This window comes from Leptodactylus fuscus, chromosome 5, assembly GCF_031893055.1.
Source record: "Leptodactylus fuscus isolate aLepFus1 chromosome 5, aLepFus1.hap2, whole genome shotgun sequence".
Classification (NCBI taxonomy): Eukaryota; Metazoa; Chordata; class Amphibia; order Anura; family Leptodactylidae; genus Leptodactylus; species Leptodactylus fuscus.
Window position 1 is genome coordinate 207134067 of NC_134269.1, and position 20790 is coordinate 207154856.

At 41.6% G+C, this 20790-nt stretch overlaps 1 protein-coding gene across 1 annotated transcript in view; it reads right to left on the bottom strand.

Annotated features, from left to right (window-relative positions):
* The window catches only part of VWF (von Willebrand factor), a 93047-nt gene that overhangs the window by 1916 nt on the left and 70341 nt on the right, over positions 1-20790 (bottom strand). Inside the window, exons 41-50 of the mRNA XM_075275106.1 lie at positions 18124-18228; positions 13996-14201; positions 12891-13040; positions 7571-7699; positions 6903-7086; positions 6089-6129; positions 4299-4415; positions 4110-4208; positions 1384-1512; positions 395-434 (exon numbers count right to left, since the gene is read on the bottom strand). Coding sequence (XP_075131207.1) covers positions 395-434; positions 1384-1512; positions 4110-4208; positions 4299-4415; positions 6089-6129; positions 6903-7086; positions 7571-7699; positions 12891-13040; positions 13996-14201; positions 18124-18228 — 1200 coding nt within the window. The remainder of the gene's footprint in view (positions 1-394; positions 435-1383; positions 1513-4109; positions 4209-4298; positions 4416-6088; positions 6130-6902; positions 7087-7570; positions 7700-12890; positions 13041-13995; positions 14202-18123; positions 18229-20790) is intronic.

Genomic DNA, 20790 nt, shown 5'->3' on the forward strand with positions numbered 1-20790 from the left:
ACCTATCTATCTGCAGGGCTGGGGTGATATGCTGGATCTGGTGACAGTAACCTATCTATCTGCAGGGCTGGGGTGATATGTTGGTTCTGGTGACAGTAACCTATCTATCTGCAGGGCTGGGGTGATATGCTGGTTCTGGTGACACTAGATATATAGCAGATAGATAGACAGATATGAGATAGATAGATAGATAGATAGATAGATAGATAGATAGATAGATGATAGATAGATAGATAGATAGATAGATAGATAGACAGACAGATATGAGATAGATAGATAGATAGATAGATAGATAGATAGATAGGAGATAGATAGATAGATAGATAGATAGATAGATAGAAGGATAGATAGATAGATAGATAGATAGATAGATAGATAGATAGATGTTACTTACAAGTTTCACAACATGAATCTTCAATTTGTTTAATTTTACCCTAGAAGAGATAACATACAGCCATGAGAATAACACGTCCTCCCTCTCTGAGATCTATGGCTTTATGTGTCACGATATAATTTAAAAAATCTGGTCCATGTAAGGTCTTAAAATGAGGTAAATATAACTTCAGACCACAGAACGTAACAGATTCTAGCATTTCATTATTTATTTGAGAAAAGTAGCCAAAATTGAGAAGTTTTGTGTGACAAACTAAGTATAGCTTATGAATAGAGAGAGACTCATTTCAACGAATATTCATGAGGTTTGGCATAATCCGAAAGTGCAATTATAAGTGGAGGCTCAGGGGAGGTGAGTAAAAATAACAAACTGTTGTATTCACCTTGCCTCACCTCTCTTCGGCATCTTGGCAGCACCTGGCATCCTTTTGGTGTCTTCTTCAGACTTCTAACTGACATCACGAGCCCAAGGTTCACACCAATCACATGGGTTATGCAAATATCATGACAGTATCATGACATCACATGCCCCACATAACTCCTGATGACCAATCACAGTCCTTGGTGCTGGAACCCGGTCACATGACATCAGCCAGAGGCCATAAGAGGTCTGAAGAGGACCCTAAGGAACCATCAGATGGACGTCCAGTCCTGGGAAGATTGTCATCTATCACAAATGCTTTCCATTTGTGAATAATCTTTCTCATTGTAGAATGATGGACTTCAAATTGTTTGGAAAATGCCTCGAACCCTTCCTAGATTTATGGGCAGCAGCAGATGCTTCTTTAAAATCATTGCTGATGTCTTTCCTCCTTGGCATTGAAGTTAACATATGCTTGAATGCCCCAGACCAGCAAACTGCCCAAACCTCTGTTTTCATTCAAGTAGTCCCAATTGCTAATGATCAATGTATCAAGGGCATTTCCTATGATTTCATATAAGAAAAACAAGGCCCTATGAACATTTGCTTATGAATACAGACGCGCTTACCCCATCGGCCAGGCATTTCTCACGACTAAAGTCCGAGCATGTAGTCCTGCTAGTCACCAACATCAGGTCACCTTGCTCATTGACTTTGCAGGTGTAACTGTTACAGCCGTCTCGTAACGTTTCGTTGGGCTGAAAGGACAGATCATTGTTAGACAATGCAGAAGCAAAAACCAACCACCGTTTTGTGTCTATGGTTCCAATGCAGACCTATGAGTCACCATGGCTACAGACAAACTTTATTAGTCAGGTGCAGCAGTCATTTTTGTAAGTTCTTCCATCTGGTTACCACTGCTTGTAACCATACCTGTAATGCTTCATTACCCCTGTGGTGGCGCTGCAGGGAAATTGAAGCCCTACAGCAGACGATCTGTGATCAACTTAAAGGGATCCTATCATTCAATCACTTTTTTTTCTCCCTAACACGTCAGAATAGCCTTAAGAAAGGCTATTCTTCTCCTACCTTTCATTGTCTTCTCCGCACCTAAAATCCCGGTTTTTCTCGGTATGTAAATGAGTTCTCTCGCAGCACTGAGGGTGGGTCCAACAGTGCTCAAACAGTACAAGAGTCATCCCCAATGCTACCAAAGAACTTTCCAGCGCCGCCTCCATCTTCTTCTGGAATGAGGTCTTCACCACATCTTCTTCCGGTGGCGGCTTCTAACCTCTAGGCCTCGGGCCTAGGGCAAGCCGACTGCGCATGCCTGCCAGCCACGAGAAAATGGCCTCTTACAATACTACAGTCCTATGAAAAAGTTTGGGCACCCCTATTAATCTTAATCATTTTTTGTTCTAAATATTTTGGTGTTTGCAGCAGCCATTTCAGTTTGATATATCTAATAACTGATGGACACAGTAATATTTCAGGATTGAAATGAGGTTTATTGTACTAACAGAAAATGTGCAATATGCATTAAACCAAAATTTGACCGGTGCAAAAGTATGGGCACCCTTATCATTTTATTGATTTGAATTCCCCTAACTACTTTTTACTGACTTACTGAAGCACAAAATTGGTTTTGTAACCTCAGTGAGCTTTGAACTTCATAGCCAGATGTATCCAATCATAAGAAAAGGTATTTAAGGTGGCCAATTGCAAGTTGATCTCCTATTTGAATCTCCTCTGAAGAGTGGCATCATGGGCTACTCAAAACAACTCTCAAATGATCTGAAAACAAAGATTGTTCAACATAGTTGTTCAGGGGAAGGATACAAAAAGTTGTCTCAGAGATTTAACCTGTCAGTTTCCACTGTGAGGAACATAGTAAGGAAATGGAAGACCACAGGGACAGTTCTTGTTAAGCCCAGAAGTGGCAGGCCAAGAAAAATATCAGAAAGGCAGAGAAGAAGAATGGTGAGAACAGTCAAGGACAATCCACAGACCACCTCCAAAGAGCTGCAGCATCATCTTGCTGCAGATGGTGTCACTGTGCATCGGTCAACTATACAGCGCACTTTGCACAAATAGAAGCTGTATGGGAGAGTGATGAGAAAGAAGCCGTTTCTGCACGTACGCCACAAATAGAGTTGCCTGAGGTATGAAAAAGCACATTTGGACAAGGCAGCTTCATTTTGGAAACAAAAATTGAGTTGTTTGGTTATAAAAAAAAGGCGTTATGCATGGCGTCCAAAAAGAAACAGCATTCCAAGAAAAACACTTGCTACCCACTGTAAAATTTGGTGGAGGTTCCATCATGCTTTGGGGCTGTGTGGCCAATGCCGGCACCGGGAATCTTGTTAAAGTTGAGAGTCGCATGGATTCCACTCAGTATCAGCAGATTCTTGAGAATAATGTTCAAGAATCAGTGACGAAGTTGAAGTTACGCCGGGGATGGATATTTCAGCAAGACAATGATCCAAAACACCGCTCCAAATCAACTCAGGCATTCATGCAGAGGAACAATTACAATGTTCTGGAATGGCCATCCCAGTCCCCAGACCTGAATATCATTGAACATCTGTGGGATGATTTGAAGCGGGCTGTCCATGCTCGGCAACCATCTAACTTAACTGAACTTGAATTGTTTGTCCAAAATACCTTCATCCAGGAACTGATTAAAAGCTACAGGAAGCGACTAGAGGCTGTTATCTTTGCAAAAGGAGGATCTACTAAATATTAATGTCACTTTTCTGTTGAGGTGCTCATACTTTTGCACCGGTCAAATTTTGGTTTATTGCATAGTGCACATTTTCTGTTAGTACAATAAACCTCATTTCAATCCTGAAATATTACTGTGTCCATCAGTTATTAGATATATCAAACTGAAATGGCTGTTGCAAACACCAAAATATTTAGAACTAAAAATGATTAAGATTAATAGGGGTGCCCAAACTTTTTCATAGGACTGTATGTAAGCGGCCATTTTTCTTGTGGCCACGAGCATGCGCAGTCAGCTTTGCCCTAGGCCCGAGGCCTAGAAGTTAGAAGCCGACACCGGAAGAAAATGTGGTGAAGACCTCGTTCCAGAAGAAGATGGAGGTGGTGCTGGAGAGTTCTCTGGCAGCATTGGGGACGCCCCCAGTGCTGCGAGAGAACTCATTTACATACCGAGAAAAAACGGGATTTTAGGTGAACGGCGGCGCGGAGAAGACATCTAAAGGTAGGAGAAGAATAGCCTTTCTTAAGGCTATTCCGACGTGGTAGGGAGAAAAAAAAGTGATTGAATGATAGGATCCCTTTAAAGTTGGAAGACTCTCTGTCCATAGCGGAGATTCCCTTTAATTCTCACCTCTACGGTGACACGATTTCCATTCTTCATGGTGACGGGACAGGCCGTCATTACGCATTTACCACAACACGATCCGCTGGTCTTCTGTAAGACTGTGTTCTACAACGAAACAACAAAAAATTACTAACCAGATTAGGGACAATGTTCCTAAATATGATCCGAGAAGATATTACTGGGTAAAGGACCGACCTCTGGACACGGCTCGCAACGGATCCGTTTACAGGATAGCTTGTAGCTCATAATGGGTCCGCTGGAGACGCTGCATTCACAGGAGGAACATTCGTCTATCAATAAAGTTTTCCCAGGCTGAAACGATAACCGTCATAGGATTTATGTTGTCACTATTAATGGTTAATATCATATCCATCTTTACTAGTCAATTTTTGCAAAAATTTTGCTGAATTTTTGATTTTTCCACCACTCAAACAATCATAGAGAAGATTTACTAATGCAGACAGTAGAGATGAACATAATGGGTTTGTTCTGAATTTTTCCAAAAATTTCAGGGCGGCCAAATCTGAAATTTTTGGGGTTCGTCCTGCAGAAAGCGTCTTTTCAAACGCCAGAGTATACCAAAATTTTTAAAAACATGGATCCTCCCCTTTCCTGGTCGTTAGGTCTTCTTTTTCGAGGTCCTGTCTTCACCCATTGGCACTTGCAACTTCTTACAGCATTCCTACCCAGTGTCCCTATGATTGGGCCTCAACAGTCGTGTGGGTACTCCGCCATTGTGACGGTTGATCAAGTGTCATGATATTGGCACGCCCCATGCACCTAAGGTGTGAGCCGAAGGCGCGTGATATCAGAGAAGACACATGTGCCCACTGGTGAAAAATGGACATCCAATAGAGGTGAGCTGGGTAGTTTTGGTGCTTGAAAACTAGACTAGACTCCCTAATGTCAAGTGGGTGTGATCAAGCAGGGGCAGGCAAGGAAGGTGAGGAGGATCTCAGAGCACCAATCAGAGGGAGTGTAAAAGCTCGAAAGACTGTAAAAGAGACAGCGTAAAAACTTAAATTCACATCTCTTTTCTTGCTCTGGCCTGACTCCACCTACTTGACCTTAGAGAGTCTAGACGGTGAAACTTACTGCACTGATTGCTCAGGAACGGTGGGGGCTAGAGGAAAAATTCCAACTGCTCCAAAATCAGTAAGGCCTAGCCTATTGAGGGATGAAAATATGAGGGACATGAGGTTCTCTAGGAGTGGCCCAATGTACAGGCGGCTAATATACAGTATGGAGGAGACCTTCTGTATAACGTATTGGCAAGCCACAACACAAATGTGAACAGAGCCTATAGCAATGTATGTAGCAGATAGCATTTGGGATAGGGCGACTTGTCTTTCAGTATTCTTATGGCTAGAGATGTTGGCGAGAGCGTGCAGTCACATGGCAAAAGGGACACAGTACATTCTAAGTAATCGCTTGCACATTTGAAGCCACCTGAGATATCGTGTCTCCCGGGATAAATACTGCCATCCCTAGCAACCAAACATCTGCTGCCAATCTTAATTACTCCCTTGATCTGTGCTATTATTTTTAGCTTAAAAAAAAAGAAAAATTAATTTCTACACAACCCTGAGAAATATTTATACCGTCTGCATTTTATCAGACACCGTCTCTTCGAGGGTTCAATGCCCCCATGATGTCGAAAAAAGTGAACTTGGTCGTTTAACCTAAATTTTAAGGGTTAAAAAAAAGTGTGGAAAGCATATATTTTAACAAAAATTAGCAAATAGTAGATTAAAAATAATAATATAAAGTTTTTAGGAATTGTATTCAGCCATTTTAGGTTCCTCGGGGGTTGGCACTTAGATTTCTTAACATCCTGATTGGTGCATTTTATTGCCAGTGACATACATGTGAAGAGCAGGATATGTGAACTAGGAGGTAATGTAGGCTTGTAAAATGTGTGGGTGGAGCGAATGTGGCCCCTCACCCCAATGGGTAGAGCTAAAGTGGCCCCTTTAAGTACTTACCCCAACAATGGTGCCATTGAGGAGGCAGCCAGGAATTGGTTCTATGTAAGAGAATGAAACACTAGTCAGAAAAAAATCTGGAATCACCTTAATAAAATACAGTACAGACTAACAATAATTGTACGTGACCTATATGCAATCACTGACTTATGGGCCCCTTAACAGGAGCACATGGGGCCCCTAAAGGGCCCCCCTTTGTCTAATGCTGTAGACAAGAATACTCATGTTTTTTATGCAATAGCACCTATCACCTACCTATCCACCTATCAAAGGCCTCAAGGCTACCCAACCAGTACCCTGCTGAGCACTGCCAAGGGGCAAAAATCCAATGTGTCTGCACATAGAGAAGATGCTGGTTTGGCCTATATTCTGAGTTATGTCCCAGGCCTGATAGTCAGTTATGGGGTCCGCGTTACACTACAGATATGTAATATGGCCGTATTCTACTATCCTTTGTCCATAGATATCGGTGAGAGGTCGTATACAGAAGGGAGGAGGAGCTTGTGGCCCCTGTACAGATGCCTATAACCCTATAAACCCATTTAAAGGGGTTGTCTCCTCCGGGTAATCCCAGTCTGAAATAAAGAGCTGGTTTGACTTTGATGTTCAGCTAGTAAGAAACTTGTGGCCAGACTTACGTTTAGTGTAAATGTATTATTTGGATAAACTGGGTCCTCCATACTGGGCCCTAATACTTAGGAAATCTAGACTCCAGCATGTTATTGATGGTCCCTCAATGACATCACTATAGACTAAGACAACCCCTTTAAGGCTCTCTTTCAAGGTCCACGCTAGTGAAAGAGATGGTTCTTACCACATTGGCAGACGGGACAGCACTCTGAGCCATGTGTACAGCTCAGCTCGAAGCCGGTCGGACATTTCTTGGTCTCTATATCAGAGCAGGAGATGTTTCTCTGCAGTGTGAAGACTTCTCCATTCACCTGGGCACATTCATTGATGATACAGGGATCATAGGGAGACGTCCACCTTGCACCAACCTGCAATGACCCAAATATGGTAAAATACAATTAAATATATATACGTGTGTGTGTGTATATATATATATATATATATATATATATATATATATATATATATATATATAGACAGCATTCAATCTGAGTAAGCATGACAGCACTGTAAATAACAGGAGATGATAGGAACCCCAGTAGTTGGCTGTAATAGGCGGGGCATCCTAGCACCAAGTGTTTAATTTGACTACAGCACCATTACAGGAGAAAGGAAGTATTACACCCTTCCTATTGAAATCAATATACTGTCCACATAAGGCTGGGTCCTCCAGGGGTGCCCTGGCTTATACATGTGGGATCTAGAGTTAGGGCTCCTTCTAATAATTCAGAATTACTTTATAGGTTACTTAAAAACCCTGAAATATGTAAGTATATGACTTTATAGTAGAAGTTTATGTAGTGAACAGACATAATAGAAAAACAATGGACACTTGTCTGTATTTTCTCTTACACTATAGTAGCGCTTGTCAGTCTCTGATCCCAAAGTGTCTCCTCTCCTTCTGGAGATCACCTCCTGTTCACACACAGCTCTCTTACATGTTCCGCAGCACTCGTGTTCTTTAGTCACATACTTGAAACCCTATGTGGAGGAAAATGATAAAATGATAAAAATATGTGGTGTGGAGTAGGGGGAAGGAAGGAGGGGGGAAGGAAGGAAGGAGGAAAGGAGGGAAGGAAGGAGGGAGGGGGGAAGGAAGGAGGGGGGAAGGAGGGAGGGAAGGAGGGAAGGAAGGAAGGAAGGAAGGAAGGAAGGAAGGAAGGAAGGAAGGAAGGAAGGAAGGAAGGAAGGAAATGAAGGAAGGAAGAGGGAAGGAATGAAGGAAGGAAGGGAACGAAGGAAGGAAGTGAGAAAGAAGGAAGGAGGAGGGGAACGAAGGAAGGAAGTGGGAAGGAAGGAAGGAAGGAAGGAAGGAAGGAGGAAGGGAACGAAGGATGGAAGTGGGAAGGAAGGAAGGAGGAAGGGAACGAAGGAAGGAAGTGGGAAGGAAGGGAACGAAGGAAGGAAGTGGGAAGGAAGGAAGGAGGAAGGGAATGAAGGAAGGAAATGGAAAGGAAGGAAGGAAAGAGGGAGGGGGAGGGAGGGAAGGAGGGAGGGAAGGAGGGAAGGAAGGAAGTGGGAAGGATGGAACGAAGGAAGGATGAAAGGAAGGAAGTAAGAATAAGAAAGAATAAAAAAAGAATTAAAGAAAAGATGTTTATTATTATTAATAATAATAATAATAATAATAACAATATCTAAAATTAAAAAAATGAAAATAATACCTGTGACCCACCATGAGAGTTACACATTTTCATGTACAAAAATAAAAAGGGTGACTGAAATAGGACCTGACATGTTTTACTACTTAGGTGTGTTATATAATGCTGGAAACGTGCTATCAGCTTTGCCGATATGTTCCCCAGTTGCAGAGATATTGGTGCTAATAGTTTCGGTCTCAATATCCCAGTAATTCATCATTGCTAGGTGGTAAGGAACTCCCTCCGACAGTAAAAGTTGATAGAAGCGTACTATGGGGAGGGGCATGCCTTACCGCCCAATGATGACAAGGCTGTAAGGCCAACACCCCTGACAGTACAGGGATATCAGTACCGAAATTAACAGCACCAAAATCTCACCAATATTTCAGCAAATTGTCAGCTTTCCGGTGGTATAGAACATGGCCAGTGTTAGAGGACAAGTAATGTCCTCTGTAATAGGTAATAGTGGGCAAACCAGGTTCCCAATATGGCGTCCCTCATTTCACACAGATAAACATATGGACCCCAATGGGTTGAAGAGATGGAAACGATTATATTATTCTCTTTCAACTAAAAATCTGTGAGTCTCTTTGCTTCTGAAGAAGTATACGAGTCTGCAATGCCCACAAAGTGGCCCACAAGTTGCCCCGACCATTTGTCCATATGGGGCCCAGATATTCCAGATGGCGGCACCTATTCTAATGTTAACTAAAGTGTATTCCACATCTATTTCTATGTCCATAGCTTTTATGGTATTATCCCGCAGATTCAGCCTTATGTCATGTAGTAGAATGGTTTCTTGTTTGTTCCTGCGGAGTTTCAAAGCCGGAGGAAATTTTTCATTGATGGACACGACAAAAACAACAAAAACATTGTCAATGCTAATATGAAACACGATCCTAAAATCTGACATCTCCTGTGAAATGGAAAAAAAATATCATTTGACATCAGATACCTCCATTTCCCTCTATTATCTATTGGCTGGCTTTGTTACCCTAATGGAAGGCAAACAAGAGGAAGGTTTCGAGATGGATCCAGGTGTCTATGGAGTGGTAAGGATGCGGTATGAAGAAAGCCCTGAGTCATACCTCACGAGTGCTATACGTTCCGCACTGTACAAGACATAGTACAAAGACTTACACCATTGGGAATTGATCGTTGCATAAGATTGTGGCTCTGGTGTAAAGAGAAATGTACGGTAAAATGTTGTGATCCTTGAAGATGTTTCTTCCCTTTTGGTAAATTTTTCATAATATGGGTTCCTAGAAAGCAAGATGGTGCTTAAACTAAAGAAAGTCCCTATGACTACAATGAAAGGGGGTTCCTGTCTCACCACTTTCCCCCAGGTCTTCCACCGTAACTACATAGTGGCCCATTAAAGGGTGCTCCTACTTGGGACATTGTGATCTGCTAGATGCGGTTCTTACATCTATCTTGAGGTCTCACGAGCCAAGATGTGGCCTCTCCAATCACTTCTATTAGGGTTCCAAGAATAGACAAACAGGAAATCTTGGAATGGAGCGAGTCAAACAAACATGGCCACCTTTCCACTGTGGTGCTGAGACAGGGGTCATGATGGATTTACCCCTTTGAAAGAGGGTCAAAAGGCATGTTAAACCCATCTACTAGGGGAGAACCAAGGGGTCACAATGCTCCTTTACCACCATTTTTTAGATCTTTCCTTTCATTATTTGGATTCCTAGAAAGAAGGGGTATAAATACACTAAAGGTTACCCCTGTATGGTCGATCAAAGTGGCCTTCAACCTAAACTGAACATATGATCAATATTCCCAAAGGATCGTAACACCTTTTGACCCCATGAAAGAACAAGTAATAACTCTCATGGAAGGTTGTTGAGAAGGAATACACTTGTAAATGGTGTCTCACATAGTCTACCGTACGTACAACTCTAGCTAGAGGATCTATAATTTTTGTCAACTCAATATCTACTGGGCTTATTGAGTACTGACTCTTACTTAAAAGACCCAGTTGGTGTTTGGAGACGTAGATACAAACAATGCTGGCATTGTCATCACGCCCTTCCATACTTGTAAGTCATCCATTGCCAATAGTCAAACCACTGGCCAAACATCTAATGTGAATGAAGACTTCCCGACTTTCCCTACTTATAAAGGAGAGGGCTAAGCTTGTTGGATCTCAACATAACTGATCCATTCATGACCCTAACTTAGTAGCCCTCACCCAGATATTCTAACTCATCATTCCACCTGGAATCACTTGTATCCAATACACCAACATAATCATCTTCTATGTGGATCCACTCCAGAACTTCCTATTTTTGTAACCCGGGAATCTCCATAAAAATGTCAGAAAAAAACTCATTGTCTACTCCATCTGAGGCTCATACCGCCCTGATATTAAACATGAAACTACTTTTATGCATTTTATAATCCGTCATTGTTAACAATTTTTGACCCATGATCCCATAAGTGGGTGGGTTACGATAAATTCTTGACAACTCCGGCAGACGATTCCATAAAGGGTCATCTATAGTTGTCTTTTGACAGCACAATAAATTACTTAGCACTAGACAACATTATACATCTTGTATCCCCTTCCGAGGAACCATAATGAGTATAATACTTGCCCCCGACCACCCAAGAAGCCATGCCATGCATTTGGTGAATACCTCGCCTAGCCTTCGCTGCTTTTTCAATTAGAAAGTGTCGAAATGTAAGAAAGCTTTGAAGCACTTACGAAGGAGAAGTCATAAAACACAGCGTACTCATTGTTCCCCATAGATATTCCCAAACATTCTTTGTAAAGTCAACACACTTGTGGATGTAGAAGTGCCTTGGAATATATTATAAACCAAAGTGAAGCTTATACTAAGCTCTTCTAAGGAGCTCCAGCCATGAAGACAAAGTGGTGGTGGTTTTCTCGGAACCGTTCTGCTAAATTAATCAGGGCAGATCTATCTCTGTTTAGACTGGTGCCTCCATTAGTATTAGCCACCGCCTGGCACCTCATTTGCACCCTAATGCAAGTCAGACAGTTTTCCGCTAACAAGGCACCAAAGGAAAGTCACACTTCGCTCTCCTTGACCTGAAATAAGTGTTAGAAGTGTGTCCTTCGTGGTAACTTGATGCAACCTCAACCGGATAGATCATGAAGTCAACAATATGAAGAAAAATGGTCATGACTAGGCCAAGATTTACAGTAGAAAACATCTAATAAAGTTCTTGGCTGTTATCTACTCCTAGGATTGATGGAAAGTCTTGTCTTCACGGCAGGGGTTATTATAGAAATTCTTGGCCTTGGCCAAGTTCAGTTGGACCTCCTGTTGGTTATCTCATATAACAAGGACAAGAGCAGATGTGGATCTACTGGATGTTGTGAAGGGTTCAACTAGGAAATGAAATCCAAGGGGATATGGACTTTCCCACAGAAATCCGAAGGCTTTATCCCAAGAGTAGTCTTGTAATGGCGGATGGGTTGTAAACATCAACGTATAGTACTAAGGCACTGGTTGTAGTTGGACAGAGCCTGGACTGAGGTAGGTAGAGTTGAGGATGAGCAACAGGCAAGAAGACGTGGTCCAGTCTTTGCCAAAAGGAACAGGGCCAAACATGTATACAAAGATGTATGCAGATTCGGGAACCAAAATGACCGTATTGCTCAGGAACTGAGTTAAGGTGAAGAATCCTCAGCACTTAGACATTGGCACGTACGGGTCGTTTAGGATATCTGGATTAAACATTGAGAGGTGTAGAAAGGGCAACAATGGAGAGTATAGCACTGGCCACCAGGAGAGCTGGGCATGCGGATGTAGGAAATAATGGGTGAGCAATAGGGTTGAACCGATCTTGAGATTTCAGGATTGTTTTTAAAATCTGATTTTTGATCATTTGCTCGATCGCTGATCGGGATCCGATCTTTCCCGATCCCGATCGCTCAACCCTAGTCAATGCTTCTCTATGGGAAAAGTCATTTTTGTGGTTGAGCCAATCTTGAGACTTCAGGATCGTTTTTTAAAATCCGATTTTCGATCATTTTTCAGCCGATCCCGATCCCAATCGCGTTCGTGAAATTTGCTCGATCGCCGATCGGGACCTGATCTTTCCTGATCCTGATCGCTCAACCCTAGTGAGCAAGTCTATTGCCATGGGTTTGATATGGGTACTGTTGAACTTGGGATCACTTTTTGGAAAGAAATGAAAATACCCACACCAACCTAAGCTGTTGAGGATACATTATACCAGCATTTACTTAGTATACTGCCAACATTTGAATATACCTTTGTGGGTACCCACCCCGGTCTGTCCAGCCAAAAAAATCTCCTTGAAATGCCCATATAAGAGGTACATTTGCATAAGCCCCACCCCTGAGGTTCGATTTGCAGGACAATGCCACTTAAATAGGGACATTAAGGAATGATAACACCCTTTATTGCTAAAACACCATATCTCAATAGATAATAGGTACGTTAATTTCATATTTCAGTTGATGGGAATCAATGACCATGTGATAAATGACAATAGTCCATGGATTTATTGTGACTGTGACTTACAGGACTGCAGTTTTCGTTACACGGCTTCTTCTCGCACATCACACTGAGAAGGTTTGTGATAGGGTCGATCGAATCGGTGCACTTACAGCTCAAGCAGCCATCTTCCCAGGAGTTCCCGACATGGTAGACATTATTTTTATGCAAGCAGACCTATAATTTACAAAGAAATAGCAATTTTTGATTAAAATAGATATGCAGATATGCAGTGTACACCAGATAAAGTGAATCTGAGGTCCACCCTCCAAGAGCCCCCAGTAAATTGGGCCCTTTGCTGGACCACTGGAGTATTCCCTAGTATTATGGTGGGTAAGTCCAATGAATTTGAGTCCCACAGTCCAAGATGAACTACTAAATCGGGTCCTCTGCTGGACCATTATTGCCTGGGCCCACTGGAGTATCCCCTAGTAGAGAGGAGCCATTTCGAATAGCACGCACCCATAGGAATTAATGGAAGCGGCCGGCACACAGACTTTGCCGGCGGCCGGCTGCTTAACCCCTTGCGTGTCGGCTGCGTCCATTATATACAGCTATAGCTCAACGGCCAGCAGGTATACAGGGTACTACATATAATACTCCCTGAGAATTATATGCAAATCAGCTGCCTCCCAGAAGAAAGAAAATTGTCTCTCTGGTGCCCCCTATAGATCACTACCCTATAAGTCTTGAAACGTGATCCAGCCAACCAATACTCTGCTCTGTACGGGCAAGGAGCAACAACCCCAAAATAGATGTCTACGGATGGATGTCTCTGGTATGGCTGATATCTCTAGTCATGTCGCTAGACTCTTTATGTGGTCATCGACGGACTTATCGGATAACTATACATAGATGGCGCTAGAGAGACAGTTGTCTTTGTTCTGGAGGAAACCCAATTTGCATAGATGTATAGATAGGAAGTAGTGTGACTATGATACTGATCGCTGCGGCCTCTTCACTACTTATCAAGCACAGCGCCACACATTGTACGTGGACATGTTTGGAATTGCAGCACAACTCCATTCACTCATGGCATGGTCGCGTGACCACTGCCTGAGAAGGTAAGTGGAGCTCAATGTCGTAGCCCTTTACGTATACTTTACTAGACAATGTCCGTCCGTCCTCTCACCTTATCTGCGTCACAGGTGATACTGGTGCAGCCGCACTCGTTGATCTGAATAGAAGATATATAACCGGACGGACAGGTGTCGGTGGAATTGTTGCAACTGCAAACACATTCGTAGGTATCACAGCACTGGGTGGTCTTCTTAGAAAGCCTCTTGTAAGGTGGGCAGCTGGGGCGTCGTAACAAAGGACAGGTCTCCCTTCTGCAAGCTGATCAGAGGGATGATAAAGAACTTTAGAAGGAGCCTGCTATAGGCGCACTGCTCATCCTGATCAGCCTGATTCTTTAAAGGGGTGTCCAAGTTAAAGCAATGCCCTGTTTAGGGGTTTACACCAGAACGACAGAGGTCACAGAGCGGGAAGAAGGGGTGTTAGTAAGGCTTAAAGTGCAAGTAAATTTGTGTTTATTTTGTCACATGTCTATAGTGCAGGTGAAGGGGACAATTTAGGGAACATATTAAATATACTTTACTAAATAAAAGTGCCTGCATCTATAAATATTATATACTAAAGTATCTTTACTGCACTGATTTCACTCCATATTCCGTACACAAGCAGTGTCAGTTTACAATGAAGTCTATGGAAAGGGGGGGGGGGGAGGAGAGAGACGGAGATAAGAGGCCATCTACAGTATTAAAGAAGTCATTCTTATCATGACAAGGTTGGGCAGTAATTCATGATAATCCAGCTGTATGGTAAAATAGAACTGTCTCTCCATAGTATTGTTATCTCTCTGCTTTGAGGAGCTTTCCCTTTCCTCCCCCCTCCCCTCTCCATAGACTTCTATTGTATTGGATAGATAGATAGATAGATAGATAGATAGATAGATAGATAGGAGATAGATAGATAGATAGATAGATAGATAGATAGATGATAGATAGATAGATAGATAGATAGATAGATAGATAGGAGATAGATAGATAGATAGATAGATAGGAGATAGATAGAAGATAGATAGATAGACAGATAGATAGATAGATAGATAGATAGATAGATAGGAGATAGATAGATAGATAGATAGATAGATAGATAGATAGGAGATAGATAGATATGAGATAGATAGATAGATAGATAGATAGATAGATAGGAGATAGATAGAAGATAGATAGATAGATAGATAGATAGATAGGAGATAGATAGAAGATAGATAGATAGATAGATAGATAGATAGGAGATAGATAGATAGATAGATAGATAGATAGGAGATAAATAGATAGATAGATAGATAGATAGATAGATAGATAGGAGATAGATAGATAGATAGATAGATAATAGATAGATAGATAGATAGATAGATAGATAGATAGATAGATAATAGATAGATAGATAGATAGATAGATAGATGATAGATAGATAGATAGATAGATAGATAGGAGATAGATAGGGAGATAGATAGATAGGAGATAGATAGGGAGATAGATAGATAGATAGATAGATAGATAGATAGGAGATAGATAGATAGATAGATAGATAGATAGATAGATAGAAGATAGATAGATAGGAGATAGATAGAAGATAGATAGATAGATAGATAGATAGATAGATAGATAGATGATAGATAGGAGATAGATAGATAGATAGATAGATAGATAGATAGATGATAGATAGATAGATAGATAGATAGATAGATAGATAGATAGGAGATAAATAGATAGATAGATAGATAGATAGATAGATAGGAGATAGATAGATAGATAGATAGATAATAGATAGATAGATAGATAGATAGATAGATAGATAGGAGATAGATAGATAGATAGATAGATAGATAGATAGATAGATAGATAGGAGATAGATAGATAGATAGATAGATAGATAGATAGATAGATAGGAGATAGATAGATAGATAGATAGATAGATAGATAGATAGATATGAGATAGATAGATAGATAGATAGATGATAAATAGATAGATAGATAGATAGATAGATAGATAGGAGATAGATAGATAGATAGATAGATAGATAGATAGATAATAGATAGATAGATAGATAGATAGATAGATAGGAGATAGATAGATAGATAGATAGGAGATAGATAGATAGATAGATAGATAGATAGATAGATAGATATGAGATAGATAGATAGATAGATAGATAGATAGATAGATAGATAGGAGATAGATAGATAGATAGATAGATAGATATGAGATAGATAGATAGATAGATAGATAGATAGATAGGAGATAGATAGATAGGATATTATACATAAATCATACAAAATACTATATAAAACACTCTAATATATAAGATTAGATCATCTAGTTATTATATATCTTATGGGGAAAGCAGTTGTTTTGTCGTTGCTTCATCTGACAAACTCAGTTCTGCTACATTGCGATAACCATTATATATCCCAAGTCCAGTCATAGAAATGTAATTTCCAGGAGATCCTTTTCGGTATATGAGGTGTTCACCGCGCACCGGGCGTTCACTACCATCCGTTATGGAGAATAAACAGCGCCACCTGCTGACTTCATGGAGAAGTCCTATCCAATTATTCTGCACTTCTCTGCTCTCTCTAGAAATAATATTCTATGTAAGTGACAAAACAGAATTCAACCCAGAAAGTAAAGCTTAGTAGATGTAGCAGAGTTAACTATGATTTAAGGTTATGTGATATAGTCCTAGCCAAGGACAAACTCATCACTGCGGTATCTGGCAAACTAAGCTCTGCTACATCTGGTCAGCTCAGCCCTGCTGCACCGGACACACTCAGCTCTGCTGTACCCGACCGACTCAGCTCTGCTGCCTCTATTCTTAGGCAATCAAAGGGTGGAATCTGTGTAAATATATACGTGTGACTGATGCAGCTGTCACATTTGACAGCCAGTCTGCTGCACAGTCAGGAACATATGCTTGTGCCCTGCTTAAGGTTCTCTCCGGAGTTTCCCCTACTTTCCCGTGTGAAAAGCCTCCGTCTCGGCGTTATTGCCTGTCGATGGCAGCTCACTGCTTTGGAATGTGTATAGAAAATCCTTGGCCAAGCTGGTGGTATGGAATCGGAGTTTGGGTAATAATACGGAGGGATCAAGAGTTTCGCAGCGCGATATAAAAAAAAAGAGTCGGATACAAACCAAAGGTCATGTGTTGAAAGAAGGAGCTCTGGAAGCAGCAGCGGGACACGGATTTCATGTCATTTTTATTTATGGCCGGTCAGATCTTCACATTACACAAAAGACCGGACCTACAAACCTAGCCGGGATAATGTGACCCCCTCCCCCACTGTAAATCTGCCGAGGAATTCTAGGATGGTGATGGGAATACAATGTACAGTAGCATTTATTCCACTTATCGGGACGTACATGGGTTGAATGAGGGCTCCCTGCCATGCTATTATGTTTAGACAAGAGATGTGTGATGCAATATTGGATTTTCCAAAATTTTTGGCCTTGACCCGATCCTTAAACTTTTGGGGATCACCTATGCATCACTATTATACATTGGGGTCTAGAAAGGGGTCCCCTAGCAGTGTCCAATGCTCCGTTGGGTCCTTTTCCAGTCTACTGGTTGATGTCATGTAGGGTTGAGCGATCGGGATCAGAAAAGATTGGATCCCGATCGGCGATCGGGCAAATTTCACGTTCGCGATCGGGATCGGCTGGAAAATGATCGAAAATCAGATTTTGAAATCTCAAGATCGGCTCAACCCTACTGTATATATAATATACAATTAGGGTTGAGCGATCGGGATCGGGAAAGATCGGATCCCGAACGGCAATCGAGCAAATATTGGGATCGGCTGGAAAATGATCAGAAATCGGATTTCAAAATCAATCCTGAAATCTCAAGATCGGCTCAATTCTAATGTCATGCTCACCGAAAGATTGGATCTCAACAATCGCTTGGGTGCACTGATGTCATGATATTTGCATTGGTGCGTCCTATGTGACTGTTGAGGCCCAATGGACCCCAGTAGTGGTTTCTAAAGGGATTGTCCACATCGATGATCCTGAGCTACACTTCCTCTTCTCAGGAAGTGACATCACGTTCATTGGTCACGCCAACAGAGTGATGTCACTTCCTGAGAAGAGGAAGTAGAGTTTAGTATCATAGCCCTGGATAACCCCTTTGTCAGTGTAAGCCCATCCATAGCACAAGTGTAATAAAAAAAACTACCCCTTGTAAACCTACCGCACTCGTAGACGGGTTTGCACTCTCCCGGGTTGGTCAGTACTAGTTCCATTCCATTCTCGCAGTTGGGCACTGGAGGGATTTCACAGGAGCTTTTATCACAAACTGGAGTGAAAGAAAAGAATAAATTAAGATACAAATCTTATGTCCAAGTAATACATATGACCAATGTCCGTCTTCATCAGACCTCCAAAATAATTCAGTTCCCCAAAGTATTATTCCAGATTTCAGAGCCTCAAAATCGATCCAGACTAGGGCTGAGCGATCGGGATTGGGAAAAATCAGGATTGGCTGATCGAATATCGGATTTTAAAAACGATCCTGAAATCTCAAGATCGGCTCAACCCTAAAAGTAACTTTTCCCATAGAGAAGCATTGACTAGGGTTGGGCGAACGGGATCGGGAAAGATCGGATCCCGATCGGCAATCGAGCAAATTTCATGATCAGGATCGACTGGAAAATGATTGAATATCGAATTTCAAAAACGATCCTGAAATCTCAAGATTGGCTCAACCCTAATCCAGACTCTAAAACCCCAGATCCCAAAAACTAACTCAGAACTTAAGCCCAAAAATATTATTTTAGATTCCAGATTTCAGGCTCCAAAAATTAATTTTGAACTGAGACCTCGATATTGAATTCAGATTCCAAACCTAAGACCCTGCTAAATTCATTCAGACCCCAGACTTTAGACAACAAAATTTAGATCGCAGATGGTGGCCTCCAAGATTTATACCCCAGACGACTAATCCTAAAATAAACTCAGTCCCAAGAAAACTAATCAGATCCTAGAATTACACCTAAAACTTAATTCAGACCCAAGACATCGGAACACCCATATGAATTTAGATCTCAGATTCCGACCAAAATTAATTTATACCCCAGTCCATGACCGAAAATCTAATTCTTGCCCCAGAAAATGGATACAGATCCAAAATTTTTGGACCCAAAATTAATTGAGATCCCAGGTTTAAGATCCCAAAATGTAAATGTTGAGCCAAGATTGTAGGACCCCAAATTAAATCACTACCCAAATTACTTGCACTACAATACCGACGTATTTTATATTTTAAAGGGATCCTATCATTTAAACAAAAAATTTTCTTACTATCATGTAGGAATAGCTTTAAGAAAGACTATTCGTCTCCTACCATTAGATGTCTTCTCCAGGCTGCCGTTCGGTATATAATCCAGTTTTCACCGATATGTAAATGAGCGCTCAAACAGCACTGGGGGCGTCCCAATGCTGTGAGAGAACTCTCCAGCGCTGCCTCCATCTTCTTCAAGAACAGGTCATCTTCGCGTCTTCTTCTGGGGGTTGGCTTCAAACTTCTAGGCCTCGGGCCTAGGGCAAAGCCGACTGTGCATGCCTGTCGGCCACAAGAAATTGGCCGCTTACACAGTATTGTAAGAAGACCCAAAGAAGACCCATTCCTGAAGAAGATGGAGGCAGCACTGGAGAATTCTCTCGCAGCATTGGGGACGCCCCCAGTGCTGTTTGAGCGCTGGGGCCCACCCCCAGTGCTGCGATAGAACTCATTTGCCTACCGAGGAAAACCAGATTATATACCGAACAGTGGCCCGGAGAAGACATCTAAGGGCCCCTTCACACGGCGGATACGCTCACTGCTTTGGAGCGTGTAAACGTTCCGTAGCAGCGGCGTCTAAAGCAGTTCCCATTGTTTTCTATGGGAGCCGGCATACGTGCGCTCCCCATAGAAATGAATGGAAAAAGCAGCCCATTCATTTCTATGGCGAGTGCTCGTCTGCCGGCTCCCATAGAAAACAATGCGATCTGCTTTTAGACGCCGCTGCTACGGAACGTTTACACGCTCCAAAGCAGTGAGCGTATTCGCCGTGTGAAGGGGCCCTAAAGGTAGGAGACAAATAGCCTTTCTTAGGCTGGGACCCCACATTGCGGAAACGTAGCTTTTTTGTTGCAGATTTTGTAGTGTTTTTTTTTAGCCAGGACTAGATTGAACAGAAGTTAGAAGTTTAAGAGCTTTCTATATATTTTCCATTCCATTTATAGCCACTCTTGGCTTTGGCTCAAAAAAACGAGAAAAAATTGAGTTTACATGATAGGATCCCTTTAAGGGTTGATATCAACTTTGAGACAACGTTATCAAGACATTCCAGAAAGAAAAAAAAATCGAAAAACTTACAAAATCATCAAAAACAAATATTTGGGGTTTTCTAAACAAAGATAAGGAAGGAGTCAGTAGGCGAGGCTGATGGGCTTTATCAGCTGTCATACTTGTGCGCTGACATGAATACATCCCATTCAGCTTAATCTCTCAGATTTTATTGTGAAATGGTTTCCTAGGAAGGAAATACTCGATTCCAAGTAAATCTAATGTAAAACATACAAAGGATCAAAGCAGTCTAAGCCGAGGAGGCCCCAACAAAGCCCCGGCATCTGGTCCAGAGCCTGGGGGACCGTGCGTAACACCTACTGGTGATGGGCAGATTAAGAGACGACATGTTTACATGACAAACCGTTTCCAGAGGAAGGAAGCAAAAATTTGTCAAATAAGGGATTAAATAAATCTTAAATCATTAACTAAAAATTTTTAGGAAAAAAAAATAATTTCCAATTAAGAAAACCATATTGTGTTCCCTCTCCGTGTTTATTGCTATGGTAATGTCACGCCAGTGGGAAGAGA